At 41.0% G+C, this 24551-nt stretch overlaps 1 protein-coding gene across 2 annotated transcripts in view; it reads right to left on the bottom strand.

The window, feature by feature from the left end:
* Window positions 1-24551, bottom strand: part of VOPP1 (VOPP1 WW domain binding protein) — a 119176-nt gene that overhangs the window by 44816 nt on the left and 49809 nt on the right. For both annotated transcript variants that reach the window (XM_014830284.3, XM_070496054.1), the window contains exon 2: window positions 14187-14245. In XM_014830284.3, the coding sequence (XP_014685770.3) occupies window positions 14187-14245 (59 nt within the window). The remainder of the gene's footprint in view (window positions 1-14186; window positions 14246-24551) is intronic.

Genomic DNA, 24551 nt, shown 5'->3' with positions numbered 1-24551 from the left:
TGGGCTGCTTACTTCCTAAGAATGTTGACATCCTGAGTGTTCGCACCTCCTGCCTCCTAAATGAGGACATCTGTTATATTGCAGAGTTTCCCACTAACTCCATAGAGATCTCCTAACCCCTCCAGATGCACAGCCATCTCCTTCCCAACATTGAGTGTATTATCCTAAAATCTATTACTCACCACCAATTCTACCTTCCTATAACTAGCTTTTTTATTATACTATTTAACGTAATTATTTTCAGCCTTAATATGGCATAACACAGCAGATAATATCTCCAGTTTTGCCTTTAGGACTCCACCCTGCTGTGAGGGGAGTTCTCCATTTGAGTGAGGCAGCAGTAAGTCCTCCCCTGTAGAACCCTTTACATGTGGAGATAACTCAAACAGAAAAGGAGGAGGTCCAGGAAGGACCCTGCAGCGTCGAGGGGTGACACTGCTCTGTGATGAGCACTCTGGAAAGCAGTGGTTCTCAACATCATCTCACATGAGAATTACTGGGTGACTTTAAAAAAATACTTATGCCTGAAGGTTGGGAATCACTCCTCAGGTGACTGTAGTACATGGCCAGGACTGAGAACCAGTGACTAAATCTGGAGTACTCTTGCCTGTTAGTCCTCTCTTGACACCAGCAGGAACCTGGAGGGTGAAGAGGATGTTGGTTTGGCTTTTCTGATCAGTTTTTTTTAAAAAACAGCTTTATTGAGGTATAAGTGATATACAAAGAACTGCACAGATTTAATATGTACAATTTGATGAGTTTGGACATATGCAAAGACCCATCTTACCATCACCCCAATCAAGGTAATAGACATGTTCTGGTCAATTTCAATATTGAGTATCTGTGAGGATTTTTTGTGTGTGTGAGGAAGACTGTCACTGAGCTAACATCTGTGCCAAACTTCCTTTTTGTGTGTGTGAGGAAGATTGTCACTGAGCTAACACCTGTGCCAATCTTCCTTTATTTTATGTGGGATGTTGCCACAGCATGGCTTGATGAGCAGTGCTAAGTCTGCACCTGGGATCTGAACCTGCAAACCCTGGGCCACCAAAGTGAAGCGTGCGAACTTAACCACTATGCCACCAGGCTGGCCCCAAAAAAGGCTTTTTTAAAAAGAACTTTCATCTTTCCAATCACAGGTTTTAGACCTTTTATTTGTCTGGCTGTGAAGTCAAAAACTTCACAGACCTGAGGATGAATTGATGGTTTATTCTTTCTGTGAACTTCAGCAGAGATTCACATGTCAGAATCTTTTCCTTCTTGGTCTGACTTGGTTTCCCTGATAGGCAGGAATGTGCCTGTTGAGACATATGGTCATATTTTGATGATCTTTTAATTTTGATCTGGTTGACATACCCAATGGCAAAGTCAAACATGTCTGGATTTTAAAGAGGCGACCACAGTAGCTCTGATGAGATCCAACCTCGAGACTTTGAGAGTGGGGAGGACGGCTGCCCTATAAGTCATTCCTGCAGAGGCACATCTCTTACTACAAAACATCTCAAACTTGAGTAAACCCAGATTGGTTGTATTTAGGGTAGCAGATGAGATTTACCTAGGGAAATTTTACTTCTACTTCTACCATGGGAGAAAGCGTTATAAATGCTTATTATAAGCCCTAAAATTAATAGACCAAATGAGGTAGAAAGTGCTCATTTCCTTATCAGTTTAACCCTTGAATGGCTGCTGCCTCAGAGCCCAGTTGCACCAAGTTGAGGTGAGAAGATGAGCAAGAGGGACTGAGACTCTTTAAACTATTGCTGACCTCTACTAATTCCAGGTTTTGAAACTCTACCCTTATGTTTCTGGTGTAGAGGTTTCTCCTCTTTTCTCCTTTCAGTAAATTGCCGACCATTTAACATCAGTTCTATTAAACTCTATCCTAGGAAACAGGGGGCTTATTCTTCTAGTTTTGGGCTGATAACTCTCAGATTGAAAAAAAATCAACTCTGTCCACCAGAATAATGAGTAATATGGAAAATGAAAAACACAAGACCTTGATCCTATGATCCTACAGACTTTAAATCTGATAATAAACTTTATCTCATTGAAATAACAGGAGCATAGCAAATACAAATGGAATGACAGGAATTTGGCAAAGAGATCTGGAAAGCAGATAGATTCTAGCACTCATTAGCTAAAAACTCTAGAAAATTAGATTCAAGTTGACACCCAGCTTACTTTCTCAGCTTTATTTTTACTTGTGTTGGTTAACTATTATTTACATGCTCAGAACTCTTAAATCTACATTCTGTCTCTGGACTCCCTCCTGGGCTGCAAAAGAGAAACTCCCCCTGTCCATATTTCCTGGATATTCTGCAAGAACTTCAAACTCAACATGTACACAGCTGACATCCTCCACTTCCTCTTCTGCTAAGTCCCTCCCTGAATCTGTTCTTTTCCTGGTGTCTCTCACTGCCTGCCCAACCAGAAGCCTCTGAGTTATTGACTTCCTTTATCCCCACATCGATTCTTCTGTGAAATATTATTGAAGCCCACCACCTTGTTCCTCAGCCCCCATCCTCACTCAGAGTCAGACCCTCCATATTTTACCCCTACTACAGCAACAATTTCCTTACCTCCAGTCCCCAACCCCCATCCAAGTACTGTCCTGACAGCCTTCTGAAAGACCAAACTGACACCATTGCCTTGCTTTGTGCAGGAGGAGTCTCAAGATCCTTCTCAATGAGCCTCACCCTTCCTTTTCCATCTCACCTCCTGCCAGGCACCCTAAACTCTAGCCTTGTGGTTCCCCAAATACACAATGTACTTTCCTACTTCCATGCCTTACACTCTCACTATAGCCTCTGAAACTGCTCCTCACCCTTCAAAGATAAGCTCTGTGAGATCTTTCCCAACAGCATCCCCTCATCCTCCCTCCTACGTCATGATCCTCCCTTTGATGGATTTCCATTTATATGGCTCTCACTGAGGACAGTATTACCGTTCATTGTTAAAGGCATCTGTCCTCCATGCTGGACTATGAGCATAACAGCAGTCTTATCTCACTCCTCTATGTACAGCCCAGGTACCTACCATGGTTCCTGGTACATCATAAGTGTTTTGCCTTAAGCAGAAGTGATGTTGCAGTAGAAATGAAACTCCTTATGATGGGAGAACACATTAACTAACATAAACTCAGAATACAAAGTGTACTTTGATACCATGTTACTCCCAGTGCTGGTGAGGATGGTTGGAAACAGGTGTTCTCACACACTGATGGCTGATTATGACAACCTTCAGGGTGGCTAGTCTGGCAGTATTTAGTAAAATGTAAAATAAGCATAACCTTTGCTTCAGCAATTCTTTTTCTGCGAATTCATCCCATGACAAAAATAAGTTCTAGTTTATAAAGATAGTATGCAGGAAGATGTTTACTGAGTACTGGGGCACACCAAAAATCTTTTCTCCAAACTCCTACGACCAAATATGCAGAGAATTCAGAACTGTTAGGATTCAAGAATGGTAAGACATGTAATACCATGTATTACATAATACTACCAGCAAGATCTGCATTGAAATATACAACACATCTATTAAAGTCATCAAATAAGGGGGCCATTAGATGAGTTGGCTCTAATGCTTTCGTAGCCTAGGTAAGCAAACCAGAATGTAAGCCAGAGTCAGTGCCTATAAATACCTCAAGGTTAAGAAGATCAACCAAACACAGCCAACCAGGCTGTCTCAAACAACCACTTAAGCTATAGCCAATCAAATAATTTCCTTCCTTTGCTTCTCTGAAAAAAACCCTGTCCCTGGCTTTTGTCGGTGGAGTGCTCCTAACCACTTCTTGTATAGTGCTGCCTGATTTGAATCAATATGTGCTCACATAAACTCTTAAAAATTTTAATATGCCTCAGTTTATCTTTTAACACATTGTACTAAATAGAATTTTAAAAAGAATATAAATAGCTTCATGTCTGTTTAAATCCATTCTTGCTACCAAGTGAATTATTAAAAAATTTGTTTGTGAGCACTGCTTTAAATTTTAGAATAATAGATAAGGAACTATGGACCTTCAATAGTAAAAACAAAACTGGCACTACCTGAATGTACAATAATTATAGGGGAATGTGAAAATGAATTATGGTACCTCCTAAGGGAATGCTGTCACCATCAAAAACAATGAGGTTTCTTTGTATGCTGATTTAGAAGAACATTTACAATATACAGTTAATGAAAAAAATCAAGTTACAGAACATATATAAAAACATGACATTTTAGGGGCTGTCTTAGTCTGTTCTGCTATAATAAAATACCACAGACTGGGTGGCTTATAAACAACAGAAATTTATTTCTCATAGTTATGGACACTGGGAGTGCAAGATGAAGATCATCATCACGTTCCCATGAAGGCCTCTTCCTGGTTCAAAGCCAGTGCTTTCTCACCATGTCCTCAGATAGAAGAAGGGGCAAGAGGTCTCTCTGGAGCCTCTTTTATAAGCGCTTTTATGCAGGCTCAGCCCTCATGACCTAACCACCTCCCAAAGACCTTACTTCCCAATACCATCACCTTTGGGGATGAGGATTCAACACACGAATTTTGGGGGGACATAAACATTCAGACCATAGCAAGAGTCTAGAGATCTTAAAGGAGGATTACGAGTGAAATCTTTCTCCTTGTTCTAAGGACAAGAAAATGCCTCCAGCTTACCCAAGGAAGCTTCATCGATAAACCCAAAAAAAGAACGAAGGGAGAACAGAAATTCTTTAAACTATATGTCCCCAGATCAGACACCTCCCTCTCCGCAGGCTATTAATCAAAGGCTATGCTCAGCTGCCTCATCATGGCAGAACAGCAAGGGTAGGGGGAAAGGGACGTGTGGAGAAATGCACAATGAAGGGAGTACCCCTGCCCCCTACCCCTACAACCCTTTTTCACCCTGCACATCCCTCAAATCCCAATGCTGCTGGTAAGAGCTGGGCACATGCTGTCCAGCTGACCTGGCACAGAGGGAACTCTCCATCAGGCCCAGGGTCTGACACCAGCACCGCCAAATGGTCAGAGGCGGCCTTGTATCTCAGGGCCCCTGGAACTGATTTGGGCACCTCCAACTCTAGCAGGCAGGTAAGGTGGCCTAGCCAGGCACTGGCTCTGCGAAGCCTATTTCTGAGATCTTGATCTGACACCTGCAAATAGCACTTTACCCACTCACAGCATTAATTATTTACAGCAGAGAAATGAACCCAGAGAGACACAATAAACCAGGGTAACGTGAGTACTTTCACAGAAGCTCTAACACTCCAATGGGAGGCTTAGAATAAAGCCTGAAAATGACCTGATCAAAATCGATGGCCAGAGAAGACCAGCACTAGAAGGAATGGCCTCTGCCCAGTGCTGGGCACACACAACTGCTAGATAAGCTATGGACCTGAGCTCCTGGAGGGCAGTGCCTGCCTCCCCAGCTTCACTTCCCATGGTCCTAGAGGCTTGCTCCCTCCCCTATAGCAGTGGTGTGGAGGTAATGGGTACTCAATAAGCGTTAATGCATTTAATTTAGGAATTAATGCACAACCCTGCTGGGTGTATTCATTAATTCTGTTTCACAGATCCTATCCCGCTGTTATTCTTGACCAAAATGTGTTCCATCCGTCTGTTCCCTTCTGTTCCCTGTTTGAGCTAGGCAGTGTGAGGATTCCCTTGAGTCTCAGCAGAGCTGACTTCAGTGACGTTTTCGCACATTCTCTCCTTCAATAGTACTTAGATACGAGCCAAAAACTAAGAGAGCAAACAGAACACCCAGAACCCAAAAGCCCAGCACTTCTGTTTCATCCACGTGGCAGCTGGAGAGAGAACTTGGTTATGCAAAAGACCCCTGAAGAAGCTGCAGGCCCAGGTGAATCTCCTGCTGTCAGTTATTTCATTAGTGAAACTAGATAGGAATGGTCTTGTGGCTTTCTTAGAATTCTAAGAGAATAATACAGAAAAATCAGGGATTGCCTTTGGGGTCAAATTTTTATCACCTGCCAGCTCTCCAGAGGGCCACTGGGTTAGCTTGCTTTTAAGTCACTGGTATCTAGTTAGGAAGACCCAACACACTTCTAACTACCCTCAATTTTCTAGAAGGAATTACTAGATTTATTGCTATTCATAAAGAACAAGAAGCTTGCACATAAATCACTAGCTTTCTCTGGCTTGTTTAAAATCACATGGTAAGAGTCATTGTCTGAATAAACTGTCAGTGTGCCTGACTGTTGGAAAGCTCCAGCTCAACACCTAACAAGATGTCTTAGGAACCCAAAATCTGGAACAACGAGTGGTCACAGGCTCCTACATCCATCCCACCACCTTCTAGTTCCCACTGTTGCATCAACACTAAGACTGGCAGAACAAAGATAACTCACTGCTTTGAAAGGAGATATCAGGTGGTTGCTTTGTACTTGGCAAGCAGGTTCGACCCTTAATGAGCTAAAATCCATCTCACATTTGTACACTTTCTCTGCTACAACACAAAAGCTTGCTTGGTCATTCATGTTCTATTCTGTATGCTCTAGATTATTCTGCACAGCCAGCCAGAGGGTGTCACAGAATAAGCAGGATGAGACCTTGGAGACTATCTAGCAGAGGAAACGGCAGCCCAGAAGATTTTCCCAAGATCATACAGCAACTGAATGGCAGAGCTGGACAAGAGAAGGTCTCCTGACTTCCAGTCCCTAAAAGACTTTCCATCACCGAAGCACGATGGTGAGTCACTCTTCCCTTCCCCAGGCCATCATTTGTGTCAGTTACTAAAGGTGTACTGAGATCCTTCTGTGTGCCAGAGAGTGTGTAAGCACAGAGGATATGAAAGTCAACAAGACGTAACTCATGCCCTTGATGAACTTCCAGTCTAGGGAGGAGACAATGGATGTCTTATTTTGGCAAAAGTAAATCCGATGATGGAGCATGGTACCAAAGCACCAAAGAGGCACCCACACCCCTCAGTGGAAACAGCAGGAAAGGAAGAGAGGGGGCCCCTATCAAAAGGTTTCTGGAGAAGATTATATGTGTAACATGCTTAGAAAAGTGCACTGCACATGATAAGCACGCAATAACTGTCAGCTATGATTATTTTTAATAAGCACTCAATAAATGTCATCTATGGTTATTTTTAATCTTTGCATTACAGTTAATTCCCTCACAATTCCCCTGACACAGTGGAGGGCCCTGTCTCAACTACAGTCTGGGAAAACTCAGTGACATATTCTGCTCTTAGTCTAAGGGAGACATGGGAACGTGGGTGGATCTTGGTGACTGCTGGAAGGTGAGCCAGGGCTGTAAGCGCCTGCCAGGCCTCCCTGTGAAGTTCTTCCACCACTGTCAACTTCAGAGAAGGCCAGGAGGTCCCTGGTCCCCAACACTTGGAAACTCACCTGAGTCCATGTTTCTGACACAGACTTAGCACTGTATCACCTTCTGCCTGCCTCTGCCTCCAAAGCCTTCTCATCTCTACTCTTGCAGACACATACCCTTACTCAGATGCAGCATATGGACAAAAGAGCCTCTGGGACAAGCTGTGGAGTGCTCAAGTTGCAAATCTCAGCAGAGAGGGGGACATTTCTTATAAACAGGAGATACACTGCTCCTGATCTGAGAGGCCCCCACTGCCCATGAAGGGGATGGTTATGGGCATGGCAGTGCCTACTCAGGCACCAAGAAGCCCCCTGTAACTTCTGGATACTGGAGACAAGCTGGGAAGTGTCACCAAGAGCGTGCCTCACAGTGAGGCAAGTTAGTCCAGTACTCCTGCCTCTCTAGGGTAGCAGTCCCTGCATCTAAAGTCAAGGGTGCCATCTGGTCATCTCTGGACACAGACCCACTGACCCTTTCCAAGCCATAATGAAACTGCAAATATTAGTGACGATATGGACATTACGAACATGCACGGCAGTATCTAACCTCAAAGCCACCAAATGCAGTAGTTACCATTACCACATCATCACCACTGTAACAGGACAGCTAAGGCCTAGTGGCCACACGACCTGCTAGGTCACTCAGCTGGTGGGAACAGGACAGCCAAGAACTCATCCCCTGTGCCAAATGGTGGGCTGCCCTCCAGCACATGCAGGAGCACTAGGTGCACCACCTGAGACAGAAGAATAGCTCCCAGTCACCTGATGAGGGACAAAGAATTCAGCACTTTCTGCAGCTACCTGCATACCAAACTAAGGTAGCTTTGTAATTACATTTAGACTTTTCTCTGAAAAATGCCACCTTTGTCAGTAGTACCTTCTGAACTCTCATGAAACAGAGAGGAAAAAGTGCTCCTTCACATCTGTGCACTCTGTGCCTGCCACAGCCCCAGGATGTGCTCTTTGGCAGTCTTTCCCTTATCATCTCACCTCATGCCCCTCCCTGCTGACATTGTGTTCTAAGCCCTGCAGACAAGGGGGTTGAATGAGCAACTATTTGGCAGAAAACTCAAGTAGAGAACAAGAACAGGGGAACTGAATTTGGAGATGCCACATGACTACCCTGCTATTTTTAAATCACGTTCTTGCTAAGAAGAGATATCTAGTAAACCCTGAACCAGAGTACCAAAAAGGCACATTTTAATTAAAATCTTTTGAGACAGCAGCCTGTAGACAGTAAAGAAAGGTAGTGAGGTGAAGGGCAGCAAGAAAGAAAGATAACAGGAGAGAGGTTTGAAACATGTCTTCCTTCTCTGTTTGGATGCCAAAGGGACTTTTTCTTCAAAAATAAGAAGGGTATTTCATTTGTACATATACATATGCAGTCTTCCAGCTCAATACTGGTAAAATAAAAATTAAAGAAATAAGAGACCTTGATGAAGGGAGAGGGCAGAGAGAGATATAATTTAGCATAAAGAAATCAAAACAGGTGAGAGTAATTTTGTATGCCTAGATAGCTACAGTGGAAATCTAATTATCTTTAAAAAAAAATTAGTGTCTATTAGCTTGATAACTGTAATGCAGGAATGAAATTCAGGAACATGCAGAGAAGAAGACAAGTAGGAGGCATGCCACATGGGATTTCTGGTGAGACAAATGAAATGAGATTTCAAATACAAGAGTAAACTCTAAAACAAGTTTGCAACCTGGATACTTTCTCCCCTGTGCGTTCCGTGATAAATTATAAGCAAAAAACAGAGGTGTCGTTTAGAATATATTTTCTGCAGGGGAAAAAAAAATCCTGTAACAGAATAAAAGGACATCATCTTGAGTTAACATATCTTTAAGGAATTATCTATTTTGGAAAATCTCATATAAAGCACTTTACCCAGAAGAAATAAAAAGGTAGAATACACTAGGAATATATTTTTTAAATGAGATCTGTTATAACTCAGGGTTTTTAAATTTAATGTTAAAGGTGCTTCAAAAATAACTGGCCAATTATACATTATCATACCACAGCTCCCTGGAGCATGGCACCTTCCCTGGCCTGCAGCACCATATCTCAGCAATGACATGTGGCAGACACTCAGTAAGTGTCTGCGGACTGATGAACGAGGAGCAGTCATCTTCACCCCTTGAGCAGTACCTTGTACACTAAGTATGTGTCACAAGGGGGGTCTGGTGCAGAATGGAGACCACATGGCACTAACCTGGAATGCTACATCTTGATGCCCAGGGCCCTAGTGAAGGTAGGCTGCAGCTGGACATGAGTTTACTTTACCTGCATCACCATCTGTGCCAGCTCTGCAGAAACCACAGTAGAGTTGGCTTTGAGGAAGAGCGGAGTTGTTCCCATGTCTTCCACAGGCCCAAGTGCTTCTGGTTAGGGTTGTGATCTTTCTGTGGCTACTGTGTGGCCTGCAGCAAACCTATCCTTAAGCAACATAACCTTGGACGAAGTAGAATATATCTAAGCCACTTCTCCTCACTCCCCTTGGATAAAAATGCTTATTACCCTTACATGATGGAAAGCAGGGAGAAGAGCTTTTATGCATAAAATATCCCAACAGCCTAGATGTGGACAGAAAGCAACAGTTCTCCTCCTCGGCACCACAGAGCACAGGGGTATGTCAGCACACTAGCATCCCTCTTGGTGCAGGAAAGTGCAAGTTCAGTGTAGCAGTACCAATTTCATATACACACAGAGAAAAGATGCAAGCTGGCCTTGGGTGTGTATATACTTGTATATGATTTCGGTGCTGACCATGCACAGGCCCCATGCTACACACCAGAAGGTCAGCACTCCTGTTCACATCTCACAAAGAAGCTAACTGAGAAGGTCAAGGGCTGGAATGCATAGAGCAGAGTGATGCAACGTTTGGAACTGGATAAAGGTAGTGACTTCACAACAATGTGATTACACAAATGCGACTGCACTGTTCACTTTAAAATGGCTGATTTTGTTATGTGAATTTCACCTCAACGAAAGAAAAATAATAGAGCAAATATTTGAACCCTGATCTACTGGACTCCAGAGCACTTAAAATCTATGATTAGGGAAAAGGTGCCAAAATATGGGAAATAAAAACAGGGAGAAGCATGCTGGTAGAAAATAAGCTGTGTGAACTGAAGACCAACATGAGTGCCACACACTGTGCCAGGTATTGGGGTTCAATATATGTACACGTTACGGTCCCATCTAGGAAGCACTCACAGGACATACAATACTGTGTGGAGAACATCCAAGATGCTGTATCCGAGACAAAATGAAGGAGGAGGAACAAATTCTTCCCAGGCAGAGAACTGGGAAACAGTGAATGTTAACTGTATGGTGGGGACCAGAAGGAAATGCATACACTCAATGTTCAGGGATGTTCACTGTGTGCCAGGCACTGCCCTAGGCAGAGAGTTCAAATATTTAAAAGTTGTGGTCCTTGCCCTCATGGGACTCACAACAAAGAAAGAAGATAGCTGGAGGCATCACATTTCCTGATTTCAAATTATATTAAAAAGCTATGGTAATCAAAATAGTATGGTAGTGGCATAAATATAGACACATGGATCAATGGAATAGTACAGAGAGCCCAGAAATAAACCTTTGCATATTCAGCTAACACCCAACAAGGGAGCCAAGAACACTCAATGGGGAAAGGATAGTCTCTTCAACAAATGATCATGTGAAAAATGGAGAAACACATGCAGGAAAATGAAATGGGATCCTTATCTTACACCACTGACAAAAATTAACTCAAAATGGATCAAAGACTTAAACATAAGACCTGGTACCATAAAACTCCTAGAAGAAAACATAGGGAAGAAGCTCCTCAACACCGGTCTTGGCAATGATCTTTTGGAAGTAACATCAAAATCACAAACAACAAAACCAAAAATCAACAAAAGGGACTACATCAAATGAAAAAGTTCTGCACAGTGAAAGAAACAATCAGTAAAATGAAAAGGAAACCTATGGAATGGGAGAAAATATTTGCAAACCATATATCTGATAAGGGATTAATACCCAACATATACAAGGAACAGATACAAATCAATAGCAAAGAAAAAGTAATTCGATCAAAAAACGGGCAGAGGAACTAAATTAACGGTGTTTCAGAGAAGATATACAGATGGCCAACAGGTACACGAAAAGGTGTTCAACATCACTGATCATTAGGGAAATGCAAATCAAAACAATGAGATACCACCTCACACCCGTCAGAATGGCTAGAAAGACAAGAGATTAGTGTCGGTGAGAATGTGGAGAAAAGTGAACCCTTTACACTGTTGGGGGAAATGTAAATTGGTGCAGCCACTATGGAAAACAGTATGGAGGTTTCCCCCAAAATTAAAAATAGAACCACTATATGATCCAGCAATCCCACTTCTGTATATATGCAAAGGAAACGAAAACAGGATCTCAAAGAGATGTCAGCACTCCCATGTTCATTGCAGCATTATTCACAACAGCCAAATACAGAAACAACCTAAGTGCCCACCAGTGGATGAACGGGTAAAAAAGATATCACACACACACACACACACACACACACACACACACCAGAATATTACTCAGCGATGAGAAAGAGGGAAATTCTGCCATTTGTAACAACATGGATGTATCCTGAAGGCATTATGCTAAGGAAAATGTCAGACCAAGAACGACAAATACTGTATGATCTCACTTATGTGTGGAATCCAAAAAAGTCAAAATCATAGAAACAGAATAGAATGGTGGTTGCTAGTCTGGGGAGGGGGAAAATGAGGAGATATGGGTCAAAGAGTACAAACTTCCAGTTACAAGATGAATTAGTTCTGGGGACGTAATGTACAGCATGGTGATTATAGTTAACCATACTGCATTATATATTTTGAAGTTGCTGGGAGAGTAAATCTTAAATGTTCTCACCACAAAAAAAAGGAATGGTAACTATGTGACATGATGCAGGTGTTAGCTAAAGCTATGGTGGTAATCATTTTGCAACATATAAGTATATCAAATCAACACACTGTACAACTTAAACTTACACAATGTTATGTCAATCATATCTCAGTAAAGCTGGGAAAAAGAAGTTTATCCAACAGTTGAGATAAGCACAAACAGAGGCGTGGATTCAGGTGAAGGCGGTGGGAACAGAGAAGAGAGAAACAGAAAGATCAGAGGTAGACTCAAGACTAGTGTGTATGGTTGTGGTTTTTAAGGGGCTATGGGATTAAATGACATTAATTCACGTAAGGGGCATACAACAACACCTAGTCTGTATTAAGTGCTCAACAAATATTACCTATTGTTATTTTTATATTGAGCTTCACTAATAACAGAGTGATTTTACTTTTTAATTTTCAAGACCCTTCCCTTCACCATAGTAGAGAAGAGAGGTGAAAGGAATCCAAACCAGCAGAGCTGAGTGACAAGAACAGGGCCTGTCTTTGTATTCTGTTAATGCAAAAATACTTTCAAAAATATGTAGTGAATAAATAAATGAATAAAGGAACAAATGAGCAAGTAAATACAGAACAGCAATGATCTCTGACTCCCAACCTCTGAAAAACCAGGAAAGGGTTCATCAGCTGACCTACAAAACAATTTGAGAAAGGTCTGCTTTCAAGAAAGAGCACATAAGAAGATATGGTTGACCCACACTAGCCTAAGAAGACAAATCATGGAACTAAGGTTTACCAAGGCAAATTCACCGTACTAAGAAAAACCAAAACATTTTATCTCTCTGTTATCCCATAACCAATTTTCTTCAACATGACAACTCTGTAATTAGAATCAAAGTCCTTATGGTGCTGCTTTATTTTCCAAGTGTCTTTCTGCAGCCGCACAGGCTTTCTGTGGGACATTATGGACTCTGGCTTGTCAACAGGAAACCAAGGCAGGAAAACTGTCCATTTCTCTGTGCTTCATCCCCACTGACAGCCAGGCAGCCTTCCTCCTCCTACATTGGTCTCTTCAAGATTAGAAACTCCCCAAAAAGGACAGGTAAGACAATGTACATCCTGGCCAATTAAGAAATAACCCTCTTGACTTAATATGTATTTCCTGTCCAATCTCCCTATATGCTAGAATATATAGTGCTTCTGCTATAATATGATTATATATGCATTACTGAAAAAGTTCATGTTTTGCAAATTCAATACTAAAAACAGTTTTGGGAAAAATTGGTTGAGAGCATTCCACTCAAAACCTACAGAACTTCAAAATACAATCAAAAATAATAATTGATAACCTGGAGAGTTAATCTGGCCACCTAGGCAGGTGGCTCAGCATAGCTAGTAGCTAAATAGCAGATATTAAAAATACACAAAAACAATAGGGTGAAAAGGCAGCAATGCCTTAATTACAGTAAGACTGGCAGGTGCTGAGGGCACAGGAAGAACCATGCAAGGTTGTGGCTGCACCCAGCTAGGGAGTGGGCCCAGGGCCAGGTGATCACTGAGACCTCACACACACAGTCACAGCAGTGGGGCTGAGAACTTTGTCCTGTCCTGTTCAAGTTCAAAATTCTACTCCTACTACCCTTGCTCCCTTTGCCTACCAAAATTTGTATAAACCAACATAACTCTGGCCTTGTACAGACATCTTGCCCCTTTGACCAATCACGTATGAGCTAACAATGCATCAGAGAACATAGCACCCAGTATTTCATGCTGTCCTCAAAGGAACTGGTCTGAGTGTCCTCAGGGAGGCTGCCTGCTCATTCACGAGTAGATGCAGATGAAACTAGGGGTAAAGGCCTCCCAAGACAGGGCTTTCTCCATCCCATAACCAGTCCTATGATCTACTAAAGAAATAATTCCCAGAGAAAGATGTGACCACAGACTTAAACCAACAGAGGAATGCAAATACTTACATATAATATGTTGGATAGAGTCCTTCAAAATACCAGCAATGTTTTTTGGCCTCTGTGCACTGGAAATAGAAGGAAGAAAAACCTTCATCAGTGGTAGGTAATCTGCATGCTGTTGAAAAGATCTCACAAAAAGAAACAAGGAGGGATGAGTGAATACAGCTTAAAGTGTGAAAAGCAGGGGATTTGGGAGAGACAATGAATTCAGGAGATCCACTCCCACCGTGACTTTTACTCTTTTAAGTTTTTTAAAAGGGAGGAAAACATCTATTTCCCTATTATTTTTCTAGTCTTTCATATCTCTAAATACACTTAGCGTGACCAATTCATTAAAAAGGTAAATTAAAGACAATCCGTTTTTTAAGTCACATGGTACAATATTTCAGATATCTAAAGAATAATAGAAATAAAGTATCACAAAGATTACATTTTCCAACAATGTTTTTTGAAAGACATTTCCCATAGTTTTAACATTCCTAGGTATTTATATTTCAGAATATTCTAAAAGCCATATTCAAATCATTGATCCTCCAGTGGGGACCCACATCTGTTGGAGTCTCTAAGTCAGGATTCACTCCCCAGCATCAGTGGTGCCTCCTGCACTCTCTCATTCTCAGGGATGAGAAAGGAGGAGGAGGGAGACAAGGGCAGACAATAGGAGCCTCCCCTGTGCTTTCCAAGCAAGTCCAACACTTGACATTCTAGAGGTAGGGCAGAGTAGGTACAATGCCACACTCGAGGCTTGACTATGTCACACACCTCCAACAAGTGGGAGGAAGCCAATGGCGCCAACTGCTGAGTGAGAGCTCTAAGCAAAAATGCTCTGACTTATCTGAACAAGACTGCTCTAAAATCATTATACTCGTGCCATTATCTTTTTTTTAAATCACAACTTTTCTTCCTCCGTGATCGAGTTCTTTGGCCTGTGTGTAAATAACACCTTCAAAATATTATAGCGCAAAGCTACCAGCAGCAGGAAAATGAGGAAAGGCACCATGACAACAAAGCTCTCTTTGGGCAAGGCAGGAATTAACTGTCTTGCCCACTACCACATCCTACTCCCCTGGGGCAGGCAGGCAGGTCAGCTCCCTGAGACCTGGTCAGGATTGCTCCTTCCTTGGCCTTTGCCCAGCCCTAGCAGGTATATGGCAATGCCCTCCTGCCGCAGTCTGCCTGAGAGCTGTGAGGAAGTTCAGAAACAGACCCCAAATCTACAGTGAAATGCCAAGGGAAAGGTGAGCGCAAATGCTATGTGTTATGCTGGCTAAATCAGATGAGTTATGAAAAGAGAGTGAAACAAAAGTGGGCTTTTTTAAATGTGCTTTAAGACACTCAGAAGCACACACAGGCAGCCCAAAATGACCCAGTTTTATTAATCAAAAATGAGTTTAATTTAGACTATGTTAGCTCCTGTCCAGTTCAAGAAATCAAGTTCAGACAGCCAAAGAAATCAATTTATTTTGGCAAGGAAGAGCAATTTCAGGTCTCTGCCCTAAATTACAATTCATCTCAGTAGAGTCTTCTGTGATAAACTGAGTAACCAGGTCTTTCTTCCCGGTGGCATTTTAAATGTTTCTTCTTTATTCTTCATCACCACCAGAGACAGGTACGCTTTCTTGGAACTTGACACTGAAGCTCCACACAATCAAGAAACAGCCTCCCCTGATGCAGCCCTGGAGCTCAGAGAACACCAGGACTCAAGGCTGAAACCCCTTCCCCTCCTGCTGCCCTGATGCCTCCTACAAGCATCTCCACCAAGACTCAGTCCCACAGACCCAGGAGTGAGGGCCAGTGACGCCTGAATGGTGCAGAAGATGAAGACTGCTGCCCTACCCACGGTTGTCTACTGTGGGATATCCCTTTATTTAAAGAGTTCCCTAATCTGAAGCAGCCACTTGTTTGGGATCCCAGCACCACGTCTCCTAACTATTAAGGTAATAATAAAAATAATATTATGTTTTGCCTTTGAAGATTTTTTCTTGGTATGTGAATAGTAGGAATACCACTTCAAAGACTAATACCATTTTATAGATTAAAAAACTGGGCCCTTAATAGGCGTCTTGTTCCAAGTCACAAAGTTTCATTATGGCAGCAAAATTAACAACCACGGGCATTATTTCTCCTAGACTCATCAATATTACCCTGAGTAACCTACTTTGCACACCACCAATTTTGTCCTCCCTCATTTTGCCTCCCTCATTTTGTCCTATGACTATAAGATGGTGGAAGACAACGAGACCAAGCCATCAAGAACCTGCTCATGTCTCTGCCATTAACAGACTTTGGGGAAGGCAGCTCTCCCAGCCTCGACCTCCTCAATGCTCAGCTGCCCACGTGGTGGGTGGGTGTGAACATACACAGGTGTGTGTACATAAACCTGTGGGAGGATGAGCTTCAGAGCTACAACAGGTTACATAAAAGCGCTGAAATGTTACATAAAGCACAGCTCCCCAGGCACTCTCATACACGGCTGTTGGGAAGGAAATTCAGCAATTTCTAAAAAACTACTAATGTGTTTCTCTTCAATCACTGATTCTCTCTCCACAAATATGGAATACCATATGCACAATGTTTTTTATGATGGCATTATTTCTGATAGCAAAATCCTGGAAATGACGTAAATGCCCACTCATAGTAGGCTGGTTAAAGGAACAAGAGTGTATCCACACAATTGAGTACTAAACAGCCAGCAAGAATGAGGTCTCTCAGAACTGGTATGAGATGATTTCCAAGATGCAGTGTTAACGGAAAAGCAATATGCAAAAGGGTGTGCCTAGTATGCTACTTTTTATGGAAAAGGAAAATTGTACATTTGGCTAATTTTTACAAAAAGAATCATAGGAAAAACTAATGAAAATGGTGACCCTATGGGGGATGGGTTGGGAGTGGCAGAGACAGGGATGAGAATGAGGTTTCTCTGAGTATGCTTTTTATATGGTTCAACTTTTGAATCCTGTGAATGTTTTTCCTATTCAAAAAAATAAAGTTAAGTCAAAAAGGAATTTTAAATGATCCACTCTTCTCAGATTGAAAATATTTACTAAAGACTGTCATAGCACTATTGCACATACCACTTCTTTGCCTGGAACAACCAAACAGAGCAGATAGCAGGGACATTAGTACTCAACAAGAAATTTATAAAGAGAACACACTCTCCTCTTAGTACCCCTCTTAGTGCCCTCAGCTGTCAAGGGCACTATTTCCATCACACTCCTCCTCTGACCCACCCAAATTTCTTTCAGACTTTTCTGCTGTGAAATTCAGTAATGTCACTAATGCCTACTTGTTGGTTACTCTTGCTCACAGTTATTGCTCATAACATTTTACCACATATTATCTAAGCTATTCAAATAAGACCTATTTTGAAAAATAGTAGCCCCAATATGTTCCTTTATAAAAGATTCTCTTAAGAAAATGTTATGGCCACATTTCCTGAAACAGAAGAGAAAATGCCTTTTAAACTGAGCTACCTAGCATTAAAACAGTTTCACTTTATTGTTACTGAAATTAGGTTAAGCTCCTGAAATTTGCTAATATCCAGGTAATTTCTTCACTATTTTTGGTAGCTGGGCTCTTACAATAGCTTTCTTATAAAGAATATCAATACTGTAACAATACACGTATTTGCCTAACTCATTAAAGTTAATATGTGGTACTATTTCATTTTACAGCTGGATAACATGAAGAACACAAAGTCATATGTGTCATTAATCAACTGAAAACACTAAATGAGGATTGAGAAGTCCTGATAATTTTTGTTGTTGGGCCTTTCCTTCAATAAATGCTTGTAAATTGAATACCAGATGTCAAAGTCAGCTTGCACACTGATCTGTGAGGCCTCATGGTAAGAATGGAGGTTAGATTCAATAGGGCAGGACATGGAGAGGGAGATCCCTGCTGCAAACCACCCAGGTGTGAGAGCTAGATTCTGCCAAGTGGAAGTCTACCCACAAAGCCATAATTCGCTTATTAATTTCAATCTCCAAATCTAGCACAATAACACCAGGATTCAGGGCAAAGCTAGACAGCTGGAGCTCTGGACATGTGGTCAAAATGGGAGTTTGTGAAGGATGACTAAGGGGGCTTTCCAGAGCACTCCCAAACACTGGCGGGCACTCAGAGGTGGCCTCATGAACAAGCATATGGGTGGTGTGGGGACAGTCAGAAAGAAAACATTGCGCTAGGTTCCACTGGGACAAGCACCCAAATCGAGAGGCAAGGATAGATCTACAGAGGAAGAACGAATCAAAGCCTAGAGAACTAGGTTCTAATCTTGACTGCTACTTACTAGCCATGTTGCCATTCTGGAGCTCAGCTTCCTTATTTCTAAGATAGGATGGACTCTCTTCCCTGCTGAATTTATAAGATGGCTTTATGAAGTAACTTGGCTAACTGCAATGTATCAAAATGCCTGGGAAGATTGGGGTATAGTTCACTGAATCCCATAGCCAGCCAGCAACTCTATCCCCACATGTGTATCTAGAAGCAAGCTTTCTTAATACTCTGGAACAAACAACTTCGGGCTCATTTCACTGTGATCATCTACCATCTAAGTAGAAGCAATGCTTCCAAACCTCTTGAGAACAAAGATTTTAAATACATAATATCTTACATTTGTGTGGTATTCAGTTTCCCAAAATCTCCCTAAACCCCTCCAAAAAAAGTTTAAAAGCATATAAAGTAAGAAAAAATCAATTTCAGGGTTATATCCACCCCTAAAAGTAGGCCTACCCACTCTGCAAAGGTACTACCATGATTTCTTAAGGATTAATCATCTACTGAAACAGGAAATATATTTGTAAGGAAAGGCCAGGTCAGCTGCTTTGTGTTAGTGACTGGGCATACTCAATAGCCAGGGCACTGTACCATGTTCTGGGCAAAAAGCAGGCCCTCAATGAGCTCATAACATAATATTCTTTGCTTGTGTACAGTGGAAGTAATAATAAGCATAACCATCTATTTCTTGAAGAGATCATAAAGAGTAGCAAGATACAATTTATAAACAACAAAGCAGAATATGTGGGATTGTGAGAAAATGTCTACTGTCAGGCGCAGTTCAATAGAGGATAATCCACGATTTAAACTGTAGACGCTTATAAGACATCTGTGCTCAGGGAAGAATGCCAGTGATCTATTATTCAAGGAGTAGAATATCTGTAAATGTAGTTAAGCCCTTCTAAATATAGTTATCCATATTTAGCCAGGATCTAAACAAGCCCCAAAGAACAAATCCTTGCTAATCTCTAGTAGTAATCCTCATATTGACATAAATTATTCTACATCTATCTGTACTAAATACAGGAGGATCCAGAACCCAAAGGTTTAATAAAATGATACCTCTTTTTTCTATTCCAAGTGAAAAGAATAGCTGTACTACAATAATATGTGATTGACTTTGAGAGATCTGAAGCCGCCCGTGACTTTGAGACACATGGGAGTAAAAAGCAGAGGTCTAATGGATTCAAAACACCAGGGGTTTTATCTGAATTCCACCCCTTCTCCTTTTGTTCAGCGGGAGTTGAGCTGGGATCTTTCAATGAATAGCAAAGTGGCAAATCAGCCCTTCACTAACAGAACTAACCCACTGACACCCGGAGAGTAAGGATCCTTATTTTACAATTTGCAGTGACAGCTTTAGCCAGTCTGTCCTGGGCCAGTAAGTCCACAATTTGCTTTGAAATGGCAGGAAGGCCCCGGGAGGATCAGCCCAGGACTCTGTCAAAGGGGAAAGTCACCCTGCCACACCTTGGTACTGCTTTCACATCCATCAAAAACTGAACTTGACACACACACTGTGAGAGCCCAGCTGTGTTCAGTTCCTGCCCAATTAGAGCAGGCATTGACATTCTGCACAGACTCTGAACGAAAGAGCCTCTTGGATGCAGGCTGGTTTGATTCTCAGGACCAGGGACAGAGGTACTTGGCAGCGAGAGGCCTCGCCAAAGTCAGAGCAAGAACTTATGGAGGGAGTGACAGGTAACTATCTCAAGGTCTCTAAATTTCAAATAATAAACAGGAATGATCATGCTTTAAATTCCTATTAGAATTTTAACCAATTCAGGAAGTGCTAATTACTTAATCCTTGGGTTTATGGACATTCTGTTTTTCAGAAATACTTCATCTCCAAGTAAACTTTATTTTTTAGAGATAAGAGTATGAAGCTTCTCACAAGCATGATTTATTAAAGGGAAGAAAGCAGAGAAACTCTTAAGAAAACAGAAATAAAAGATCCTCTAGTGTCTTACAGAAGAAACCACATTAGCAATTCATATATCGGCAGCACATAACCATCAGAGATGTAGTACCATCAACTGATATCTTGAAGATTCTGCAGATATGCAGACTATAAGACACAAATTAGTCCCAGCTGCTTATTCCAGGGAAAATTCCATGAACTCCCATAACTTACTCTGAACAGTCTCTTTGTTGGCTTTATCTACTTTAGTTTCTAACAAAAGAACGTTAGGGGAGCAGATTTCCTCAAGGTCCCTAATTCAAGCAGGTAAAAATCTTCATCTCCAGGAAATGAAAATTAATCAATAACCAAACTTAAAAGGCAAACAATAGGGGAAAATATTCAAATATAATAAAGTTAATATTTTTAAACAATAAAGGGCTTATATAATTCAGTAAGAAAAATATGAAATCCTAACAGGAAAAAAGTAAAAGTAATGGATGTTAGAATTCTTCAAAGAAGAAACACAAAATGCCAATAAAACTATTTTAAGAGATATAATTCATCAGTAATCAAATAAATGTAAGTTAAAATGGGATGGTTTTATCTATCAAATTGTTAGGGGAAAAAAAAAATCCCTAGTATCTCCTGTTGATGAGGGCATGAGGGAAAAGACACATGACGTAACACTGTTGGGAATACAGATGTAATGTCTCAGGTGGACAAGTTTTCAATACAAGTTTTCCAAAAACTTTTAAAATGTACATAACTTAAGTAGGGTTATTACACTTATCCCAAGAAAATAATATGAAAAATTGTGAACAAGTGTTACTAAGAAAAACTGGAAATAATCAAAATTTTCAAAATATAGGTTTGGTTAACAAAATTATACATCCAAAAGACATATTAGTTGGCATACACTAACAGACTGTAGAGAAATATATAATAGTATGGGAACATTTTGCTAAGAAAAATAAAGCCAATATAACAGTATATCTAGGATAGTATGTTTTTGTTATACATCATAGGAGAAAGAAAATAATATAGAAAAATATGTACCAAAATACTGACAATAAATTATTCTTTTGGTGGCATTAGATTTTTTTTTCATTGTTCAATTTGGTAATCAGTCTCTAAGTTTTCTGTATGGAACTTGTGACATTTTGTTTTAAAATTTCTATTAAATTTTACGTTACAAAGCAGATGACTTATGGTCCAATAAAGAACTGGAGAGTGGATATGAAGATATTTAAACTAAGGAAATATAATCGTTAAAAATGAACATCATCCAAGTAGAAATTAGATAAAAAGTAACAGATGAGCAAAGTTTGCGAAAAATAATACACAAGGCTATAAAGGTGTACCAAAACAAATACTCATAAATCAGCAATTAAAACTATTTATAAAATGTTTAACATCATGGAAAATGCTCACTTTATGCAGTCATTTTAAAACATCTTGCATATATTTAACTTTAACAATGTAAAAATAAATATACAGACGTGTGGCATAATAATATTTCAGTCAATGACAGACCACATATACAATGGTGGTCCCATAAAATTAGCACCATATAGCCCAGGTGTGCAGTAGGCCATGCCACCTAGGTCTGTGGTACACTTTGATATTCACACAATGATGAAATCACCTAACGACGCATTTCTCAGAACGTATCACCATCGTCAAGCAACGCATGACTGTACATTCATAGGAAAAAGAATAGGACCACGTAAGCCTAAATTTATAATGTTATTTTTGGACAGTATGATCTTTTTGGGTTCCTTTCCAAATATCTTTCTACTTGAGCCTTAAATTCCTCTAACAACAATGAGAAGCTGTTGTAGCAACAGGCAGGGGGCACATAACCCTAAATTAATCCACTGAAAAGACTCAAACAGGCAGGCAGGCAGGCATTCCTACTCATGTCCACTTGAACACACATGTTCTGAAAACCATGCTATGTTTTAAAACATAATTATTAATATAAAGCATAATTTATCAGACAATCATGTGATCCAAATTCTAGCTCAATATAAGGTTCAATTTATATACCATTGTGTTGGAAAACCTACACTACTCACATGTTTGTCCATTACTCATACTATTACCACACTCACAACATTTCTGACACTAGATGTGTGGGGGTTTTCCCCACACCAAGCAGTTCTGTGACACTAGCTGGGTGTTTCTATAATTTAACTCAATTCTGACACTAGTACCTGGAGATAGCATCAGATCCCACAAGTCCCACAAGACTGTCCTCTGCCCCACCACCACTTCAGACTCCAGCAGCAAGTCCAGGATATCACCTGTGCTTCTGACCTACAGGCTATAGATGCGAGGTTCTCATGACACGCTCCTTGGGTTCCATTAATTTGCTAGAGTGGCCCACAGAACTCAGAGACACATTTTACTTACTAGATTACTGGTTTATTATAAAAGGATATAACTCAGGAACAGCCAGATAAAAGAGATGCGTACAGCAAGGTATGGGGAAAGGGTACAGAGCTTCCATGTTCTCTCCCAGTGCACGATTCCCCCCGAATCTCAGAGTGTTTACCAACACAGAAGCTCTCTGAACTCCATCCTTTTGGGTTTTTATGAAGGCTTCATTACATAGGCATGATTGATTAAATCATTGGCCATTGGTGAATAAACTTAATCTCCTTCCCTTTCCCCTCCCCTAGATGTGGGCGGGACTGCAAGTTCTAACCCTCTAACCACATGGCTCTCAGGTTAACTAGGGGCTCTCTAAAAGTCACCTCATTAACATAACAACAGACACCTTTACTGGAATGAAAACCAAATATGTATTTCTTATTATAAATCACAGTATCACAACCATGAAAGTCACTCATTTTCAATACAGTTTGGTGAGTTTTAGAAATTTATACAGCTGTGCATTCAACACCACAGTCCAGATTTAGGAACATTTCCACCTCCCCAAAAAGTTCTCTCATTTCCTTCTGCAGACAATTCCAGCTCACACCCTAGCCCCAGGCAACACTGATCAGTTTTCTATCTCTATAATCTTGCCTTTTCCACAAGCTTCAATTAAATAAAATCACACAACTTAAAGTCTTTTATGTCTGGATTCTGTATATCTATGTTGTTGCATATATTAGCAGTTCACTCCTTTTTAGGGAATAGTATTCCATTGAACGGATACACCACATTTTGTTTATCCATTCATTTGGGTTGTTTCCTAATTTTGGCTACCATGAATAAGGATGAACATTTGTGTGCAGGTCTTTGTGTGGACATGTGTCTTCCTTTCTTGGGTAGATACCTAGGAGTGTAATTGTTGGGTCATATGGTAGCTTTACATTTAACTTTTTGACAAGTCTCCAAACTGTTTTCCAAAGCAGCTGCACTATTTTACATTCTGACCAGCAATGTATGAGAGTTCCAGTTTTTCCATGTCCTCATCAACAGTTACTATTATCTATCTTTTTTATATTAACCATCTGCTACTGTACGGGTTTCCCATTGTGATCATAATTGGCATTTCCCTAATAACTCATGACAAATAAAAATGGCAAGTAATAGGATATATTGGAGTATATGAGGAAGCCATTTGGTATAAACCTAACTCAGCCTGACCTTGTCTTTCTAAAAGGGCCTGACCCAGGCCTTTGAGCATGCATTGTATATCTGCTTTAGAGATTCCCTATGGCAAGAGCAAAGGCCCTTGAGATACAGGTGCAACTTCCTTCTTCCTCCCAACGTTGGCGTCTCCTTAAGAATTAAGTATCTTTCCTTAGGCTAGAAACCGATTGCTGCGTACACCTGTGACCGCCCAGCTTGAGACAATAGACTTGCCTCCTGCTATGCCCACCGAGATAGCAGACCCACTACCTGCTGTGTCCATCAAGTGCTGTGCCGACAGGGCGATCTTGTGACTACTGTGGGAGGGACATTTCAATCATATGTGAAACACCCTCTTTGAGGGTATATAACCACCCTGTGTACCCCCACTTCTTTGGAGTGCTCTGTTCCTTTGTGGAAAGACTCTCCCAGGTTATAATCCTAAGATTTAAGCTCAGAATAAACTCACCCAAATTTTCATTTATAGATTGGTTATGGATTATTTTCGTCGACAGTTCGTGGCATAGTCTGCAGGATTTCAGAGAAACCCACCAGAGGCCACCTGGAATCTACACTGAACCAGCATTTGGTACCAATAACGGCCC

Source organism: Equus asinus, chromosome 1, assembly GCF_041296235.1.
Source record: "Equus asinus isolate D_3611 breed Donkey chromosome 1, EquAss-T2T_v2, whole genome shotgun sequence".
NCBI classification, from domain to species: Eukaryota; Metazoa; Chordata; class Mammalia; order Perissodactyla; family Equidae; genus Equus; species Equus asinus.
This window is presented reverse-complemented; position numbering and strand designations above follow the sequence as displayed.